Source organism: Lepus europaeus, chromosome 7, assembly GCF_033115175.1.
Source record: "Lepus europaeus isolate LE1 chromosome 7, mLepTim1.pri, whole genome shotgun sequence".
In the NCBI taxonomy this organism is placed as follows: domain Eukaryota; kingdom Metazoa; phylum Chordata; class Mammalia; order Lagomorpha; family Leporidae; genus Lepus; species Lepus europaeus.
This window is the reverse complement of record NC_084833.1, coordinates 63,733,068-63,741,285: the sequence shown is the minus strand read 5'-3', so window position 1 is coordinate 63,741,285 and position 8,218 is coordinate 63,733,068. Positions and strand designations below refer to the sequence as shown.

At 50.1% G+C, this 8,218-nt stretch overlaps 1 protein-coding gene across 1 annotated transcript in view; it reads right to left on the bottom strand.

The window, feature by feature from the left end:
• Positions 1 to 220: 220 nt before the first annotated feature.
• Positions 221 to 8,218, bottom strand: part of PPME1 (protein phosphatase methylesterase 1) — an 82,328-nt gene continuing 74,330 nt past the window's right edge. Inside the window, exons 12-14 of the mRNA XM_062196704.1 lie at positions 3,787 to 3,851; positions 3,135 to 3,202; positions 221 to 1,371 (exon numbers count right to left, since the gene is read on the bottom strand). Of these exons, the coding sequence (XP_062052688.1) occupies positions 1,353 to 1,371; positions 3,135 to 3,202; positions 3,787 to 3,851 (152 nt within the window). The 3' untranslated portion in view covers positions 221 to 1,352. The remainder of the gene's footprint in view (positions 1,372 to 3,134; positions 3,203 to 3,786; positions 3,852 to 8,218) is intronic.

Genomic DNA, 8,218 nt, shown 5'->3' with positions numbered 1-8,218 from the left:
CCTCCACTTCTGATACAGCTTCTTGCTAATGCACCCAGGAGGCAGTAGATGATAGCCCAAGTACCTGGGCCCCTGCTACCCACATGGGGACCTGGATGGAATTCCTGGCTCCTGCCCTAGTAGCCATTTGGGGAGCTGAATGAATGGATAGAGGATCTGTCTGTCCTCTCTTTCAAACAAGTCTTAAAAAAAAAAAAAAGACATCACAGAGAACTAGGCCAATAAAGGTTGGGAGATATTTATTTTCTTTAAACAAGGTCATAAATAACAAAGAAACAAAGTGGGTCCCAGACTCCGGACCGTGCAGCAGGACAGGACAGGAAGTTGTTGGATGGAAACGTGGAAGGGGCTACACCTCACCTAAGACAGGCACAGAAAAGATGGGCTGCAGGAGACAGCCCCTCCCTACCCTTGGAAACAGCGTGCCTGGGTAGCAGGGGAGGCCACAGTGGAGTGACGCAGCTGGAAGAGGACAAGACTGGGACTGCTGGACTGTATTGTAGAGTGACAGGGAAACCACAAATGGCCACAAGAGACGGTGGGGCTAGAAGAGGCAAGCGGGCACTCTGCACACCTCCAGGAACCAACTATGGAAATGGTTAAATTTATTAAAAAACAACTCCCCAGGCTTTAGCCTGTGGCTTTGTGCATGGGCTGTACTGAACCTGGGTTGCTCAGCAACAGTTGAGGGCTCAAGAGGCCCCTAGAGCAGCCTGGCCTCAGCCCAGGACAGGTGCCCAGACGTGGGGGAGTGGGACAGGGGGCTCTCCCAGTGGGAGGCTATGTGCTTGGACTGGCTGGCCTGACTTTCAGGCTGGTTTCTTGGATACTATCTATCCACTACCCCTCCCTGTACCTAAGGATGGAAGCCTGGCCTCTGGGTTTTCCAAACCTGGAAGTGTTAAGACTGGGATAAAAAGGTACCTGACTGGTGTTTTATTTTAAAGGGAAAAACAGGGACCACCTTGTGCATTTTCTACCCGAGGAGGGAGGGCAGGACCATGCCAAGAACACTCTCAAGGAATGGAGGTCCCTGAGTCTGGAGACACTGGGACCCATGTGCACTGCCAGATGCCAGGAATGTGGCCCAGGGTAGCAGCTCCAGAGGATTCATCCCAGGCAAGGCAGGGCTGGGCCCTGTGCAGAGAAAGGGGAACAGCTGGGGACCCTGAAAAACAATGCTTTTGGCAGGAATACACAGAACGGTTTGTACAACTGGGAATGCCCGTCTACAGGGAGCCGGTGTCACGTGGCCGGGCAGGATGGTGAGGAGACAGCGGCATCACAGTGGCCTCTGGTGCGATGTATTTACAACAGAGCTCGATGCTGAGGGAGGGGTGGTGAGCAGGTCACTAACAGCCAGGAAACACACTGTGAAGAGAAAGAGAGGGATGAAAATGTAACCATCTCCAGCTTTTCCCTGCTTCCCCAGGCTCCTTCGGCCAACCCTCCCTAGTGACCCCAAGGCCCTTGAAGATCTGTCCCACCTCCTAACAGTCCCATCTGGGACAAAATTTCTACTCTTAGTGCATGTTCCAAATAGCCCAGAGACCTCTAATGCTGTTTAAAAGAAATTGGGGGAGGGTATTAGGAGAGGGTTGTAGTGTTTAAGGTGCTATTTGAGGGGAAGGCTTTGTGGTACAGCAGGTTAAGCCACTGCCTGCAATGCCCATATCCCGTAAGAACACTGGTTTGAGTCCCAGCTGCTCCACTTCTGATGCAGCTCCCTGCTAATGCACCTGGGAACGCAATGGAGGATGGCCCAAATACTTGGACTCCTTCCACCAACATGGGAGACCTAGATGGAATACCAGGCTCCTTGACTTTGGTCTGGCCCAGTCCTGCCCATTGCAGCCATTGGGGGAGTGGAACCAGAGAATGAAAGATCTCTCTATCCACCTAACTATGCCTTTCAAATAAATCAGTCCTCCCCAAAAAGGATGTATTTGAGATACGTGCATCCCTGGGTTCAAGTCCCAGCTCTCTCCTAATTCCAGCTTCCTGTTAACGCACGCACTGGGAGACAACAGGTGCTAGGTGGAGTACTTGCGGTCCTTGTCACCCATGTGGGAGACCCAGTTGGAGTTCCCAGCTCTTGGCTTCAGCCTAGCCCAGCTTCAGCTATTGCAGGCATTTGGTGAATGAATCAGCAGATGGGAGATCTCTGTGTATCTATTTTTACTAGGCTGAATTTCAAATAAATAAAAATTTTAAAAAGAGAAATTAAGTCTTCTTTGTTGACTGTGGGACCCATCAATGGTTAGCTGCTAGAGGAATGGTTCAACATGAGGGGGTCACTCCTATGGCTCACAGCCCCGAGCTCTTATCCTGTTGTCACTCTCACCTCCAACTCATGGCATTCAGAGTTCTTGTTCAAACTTTCTGAAGGGAGGGAACAGGTTCAGAAGGATTTCAAATGGCAGATGTGACTCATCATGCCGTGGACTCTGAGGACCTGGGGCCTTCCTCAGCACAGACGAGTAGGCTTGAGGAGGGCCAGAGCCTGCTGGGTTGGGTCAAACACCTCCCTCACACAGAGCCCAACTGTGTCTCCCTAAGCAGCTGAAGAGCTTCCTAGGGAGAGAGGCCTGGCCTCCCTGCTTCTATAGACCAGTGGTTCTTAACCGGGAACGACTCCGTCTGCCTGGAGACAGCTGTGGTTTGCAGAACCATGTGTGGAAGGTGCTGCTGGTATCGAATGGGTAGAGAACAGGGACACTGCTGAACATCCTACCATGTGCAGAAGAGGCCCCGATAGCAAACAACAACCCATCTCAAAACAGCGGCCATGCTGAGGCTGAGAAGGCTGCTCTAGGGTCCTGTGGGACCTCTGGGTCCAGCCGGCCTTGCTCAGCAGCAAGGCAGAAGGCACAGAGGCTGATTCCCATCTCAGCCTCCTCGAAAAGGAGGTAACTCACATCGCAGTGAGGGGCTGGGAGACCAGGCATGATGTAATCACAACCTTAGCAACAACCCACAGGACCACAGCACAAAGTAAGCACAGCTTTGCCGAAATACACATGCCAGCCTCTTTGTGGAGGAAGAGGAAGGTGACTCACATAGGCAGGGCTTTGTGAGGTAAATATCTGTTGGGTTGGCCAGCACTAATGGAGATCTTACACCCTTGTACTTACCACTGGAACCCTCCGATGGGCTCTGCGAACCTGTGCCGGATCAAGAAAGTGGCAACAGCTTCAGCTACCTGAAAAGGGAGAGATTCCGGGCCATATGAAGGTTTGTGATGGTGCTTATTACCCTTGGAGTCTTGAGAGCTTCTGTTGGAAAATTAAGCTATGTGATGCCCTCGTGAGTCCCACAAGTCTGGGCAGCTTGAAACCAAAAGGACCTGGGTCCTGGCAGGGCTAGCAAACTCCCATCATCCTTCAGGGAATGCCAACAAGCTCAAGAGGAATGGGATTTATTTACCCCCTTTGAGTTATGAAGCTCCTTTTTCATGTTAATTCCTATTTGTGACTAGTTTAGGGAACAGTTTCTACCCTCAACCATCCCTTCTTCCACCTGGCTTGTGGGAGCAACACAGCTTAAGATCTCAATCATAGGGCCCTGAGACGAAATGCAAAGGACACAACAGGTCCTCAGCCCCACCCACAAAGTCAAGCCCACAGGCAGCTGCTAGAGCCATGTTTGGGGAGCTGGTGGCTGCATGTGCCTGGCTCTCCCCGCAGCTGCAGGCAACCCAGGCTGGTACTCAGAGGCTTGTCCTATCTCCCAGGATCCAAAGTCGCTCTCACAGTCGTCCTGTCAGTCGTGAAGCACCAGACTCACCTTGTCAGGGGCATCCTCATGGACTGCATGGCCACACTGGGGCAGGACCTGCATCTGGAACTTCCCTGGAGAGGAAATAAAGCCAGGCAACCTCAGGGACTCACACTGCCCTCCCTTACCACCTCTGCAGCCTCTCAGGTCACTCCAGGAGCCCAAGATGGCCCCATTTCAACCCCAGCCCCAGCTCCACACTGATTACCTACCGCCTCTTTGATGAAGATGGTAATACTGTAACCCTCAATCAATTCCCTTCGCTTTTCCTTTTGTGCCTATTAGTGTACAGTGACCTTGGGGTAAGAAACACAGCAGAGCCTGGTGTTGTGGCATAGCCAGTAAAGCCAGCACTTGTGATGCCTGTGGGCACTGGTTCTTGTCCCAGCTGCGCCACTTCCAATCCAGCTCCCTGATAATGACCTTGGGAAGGCAGCACAAGATGACCCAAGTACCTGGGCCCCTGCCACCCGTATAGGAGACCCAGGTAAATCTCCTAGCACCTGGCCGTAGTGGCCATCTGGGGAGTGAGCCAGCAGATGTAGGCTTGCTCACTCACACTCACTCTCCCTCTTTCAAATAAACCCTTTAAAAAAAAAAAAAGACACATAGAAGACATAAATCCCCTGATCCTCAAGGAATTAACAGACCAGAAGGGAGTAAGACACAATAACCAACATTTTCATGCAGCACATAATTCTTGTGATACAACTGGGTAGGGTTGCAAGAGCAGAGGGAAAGGGCTTCACAATCCAGTAGGGATCCAAGAAGGCTTCCTCCACAGAAAGAATGGCCTAACACCGAAGAGAGAAGCACTGGGATGGTATTTATTGCTGGAATTAAAAGCAGCTGAGCATGGTGCTTGGGCAGGTGGTTACTTAATGGTGAGGCTGGAGAGCTAAGCCAAGACCATCTCATGAAATTTCTCAGCTGTATGAAGGATTTTGAAATTTATTCTTAAGATAGCAAGTTACTGCTTGAGTATTTAACTATGTTCCAGGTACTGTGCTAAGTACTTCCTGACAATGTCTTAGGGGGCACTGTCAGCACACAACTACTGTGAACATTATGTAGAGGGAACAGACAGCTTGACAAGGAAGATCCCTAAGAACAAACCTCCTGAGCCTCGGGTTCTCCATTTACAAGTAAGGGAATAAGCACTGGAATCCTTTTGGTCAGGACATTCTGTGCTTCCTGCCCCCTTAGACAGTGCTTCAAGAACTTTTCAATGTTTTAAGTTAATTCTTGCAGCACCAGCATCCCATATGGGCACCAGTTCAAGCCCTGGGTGCTCCACTTCCGATCCAGCTCTCTGCTGTGGCCTGGGATAGTAGAAGAACACGGCCCAAGTCCTTGGGCCCATGCACCTGCATGGGAGACCCAAAGAAGCTCCTGGCTCCTGGCTTCAGATTGGCCTCACTCTGGCCATTGTGGCCAGGGGAATGAACCAGCAGATGGAAGACCTCTCTCTCTCTCTCCTTCTAACTCTTTCAAATAAAAATATTTTTTTTTTTTAAAAAAGGGGGCCAGCGCTGTGGCGCAGAGGGTTAAAGCCTTGGCCTGAAGCGCTGGCATCCCATATGGGTGCCGGTTCAAGTCCTGACTGCTCCACTTCCAATCCAGCTCTCTGCTATGGCCTGGGAAAGCAGTAGAAGATGGCCCAAATCCTAGGGCCCCTGCACCTAAGTGTGACACCCAGAAGAAGCTCCTGGCTCCTGCTTTCGGATCAGCACAGCTCCAGCCGTTGCGGACATCTGGGGAGTGAACCATCGGATGGAAGAACTCTCTCTCTCTGTCTCTACCTCTCTTTGTAACTCTGTCTTTCAAATAAATAAAATTAATCTTTAAAAAAAAACTGCAGGTGATCATGGCATAATCCAATGGATAGAACAGAAGGGCATCTAATGAGGAACTGGTGCTTGCTGGACAGAATGATAAGCATCATTTGTCAGACTGCCTACATCTTCTCATTTGAATCTTTCTTTTTTTTGACAGTCAGAGTGGACAGTGAGAGAGAGAGACAGAGAGAGGTCTTCCTTTTTGCCGTTGGTTCACCCTCCAATGGCCACCGCGACTGGTGCACCGCGCTGATCCGATGGCAGGAGCCAGGTGCTTCTCCTGGTCTCCCATGGAGTGCAGGGCCCAAGCACTTGGGCCATCCTCCACTGCACTCCCTGGCCACAGCAGAGAGCTGGCCTGGAAGAGGGGCAACCGGGACAGGATCGGTGCCCCGACCGGGACTAGAACCCGGTGTGCTGGCGCCGCAAGGCGGAGGATTAGCCTAGTGAGCCGCGGCACCGGCTCATTTGAATCTTACTAAAGTATATGAAGATACAAATGAAGAAACTCTGTATTAAAGAAGTTGGCAACTTGCTGAGGTCACAAAACCTTAACTAACAGTGACTCAAACTCAGGACTGCCTGACTCCAAGACCAGTGATAACACTAGTTTCAAATGGATGCTATTTAAGTCCAGGTCAAGCATGTTCAATCTCAGGGGCACGGCTGATTCTTATCCGCCCAGCAAGAACACAAGTCTTGCACAGAAAGGGTACTGAGGAAAGGTATGCTTGAATTAAACTTAGGCCCATAATATGCATCTAAGCCCAGAATTATCAACATCAGTGCCATAAAAATCATATAGTCTCGGCTCACAGTCCTGCTCCAGGCCTCAAAACACCCTGTAGTTAAAGAAAAGAAGGGCATGGGGGCCTGGACAAAGAGTTTTGTAAGTCATTCAAGGACCCGTGAACAACTATGAGGGAAGAGGGCCCCATGAGACATTCAGGTAGAGATGTTTAGGAGGTTTAATACTTGGGCCAGGGCTGGAGATCAGAAGAGAGAGGTCAGTTGGACACTTAGCTGTAGGAATCACCTGGCAAAAAATGGAAGTCATGAAACTGCCCAGAGAGTACTAAGTGGGGAAGGAAGGTCAGGAAGGTCACGAACAGAATCTGCTGACAGCCTGGACACTTGAATCTGAGAGTTGGTACCTCTTCCCATAATCCCAAAGTCATGACGCTTCTCCTTCATAAGTCCTTCACCCACACCAATGCAAAAGCCTCCACAAGATGGCCCCCACTGCCTCCACTATCATCTGGCCAATGTCCCTGTACCTGTACACATTGTTCAAGCCACTTTCCTGCTGATTATACCTCAGAATTTCTTTGAGGCGGTCATTAATTTTCTCATATAAGCTGAGATTGGCCAAGGACCTTACCCAGAGAAAAACAATTATTAGGAAAGCAATATTAAAAAACCAGTTCTCCTAACTTTACAGCCCTTGTTTCTACCCCTTCATCATGCTTTAAAAAAAAAAAAAAGATTTTATTTATTTGAAATATAGAGTTAAAGAGGTTGAGCCAGAGAGAGAGGTCTTCCATCTGCTGGTTCTCTCTCCAAATGGCCACAATGGCCAGAGCTGAGCTGATCCGGAGCCAGGAGCTTCCTCCTGGTCCCCTACGTGGGTGCAGGGGCCCAAGGACTTGGGCCATCTTCTACTGCTACTCCAGGCCATAGCAGAGAACTGGATCAGAAGTGGAGCAGCCGGGGCTCAAACCAGCACCCATATGGGATGCCGGCGCTTCAGGCCAGGGCGTTAACCCGTTGTGCCACAGCACCGGCCCCCATGCTGTCTTCTTTTTTTTTTTTTTTTTTTTGGACAGGCAGAGTGGATAGTGAGAGAGAGAGACAGAGAGAAAGGTCTTCCTTTTTGCCGTTGGTTCACCCTCCAATGGCTGCTGCAGCCGGCGCATCGCGCTGATCCGAAGCCAGGAGCCAGGTGCTTCTCCTGATCTCCCATGCGGGTGCAGGGCCCAAGCACTTGGGTCATCCTCCACTGCCTTCCCAGGCCATAGCAGAGAGCTGGCCTGGAAGAGGGGCAACCGGGATAGAATCCGGCGCCCCGACCGGGACTAGAACCCGGTGTGCCGGCGCCGCAAGGCGGAGGATTAGCCTGTTAAGCTACGGCGCCGGCCCATGCTGTCTTCTAAACAGAGTTTATACCTTTTTGTATCTGGATTATCTTCAGTCTTTCCATTTGCTAAAAAATCTGATGGGCATTTAGCTTAGTGGTTAACATACTGATGTCCCACATTTGAGTACCTGGGTTTGATACTTGGCTCTGGTTCCTGCCTCTAACTTCCTGCTAATGCTGACTCTGGGAGGCAGCATGACAGCACAGGTAATTGGGTTCCTGCCACCTACATAGAGGACTTAGACAAGTTGCTAGCTCATACTTTCAGCCCAGCCCAGAGTATCTGAAGAGTGAACCAGAAGATAGGCGCTCTCTATACATGTCTTGAAAAAATAAAGATTACAAAAAAAAAAAAAAAAGAGAAGGGACCTTTACAAAATTCTAAATAAAAATACTGATTAGTATTCAAAATACTTCCTTTCTCAATATTAATATCTAAATTTCAAACATATTGCCTCATCTCAGA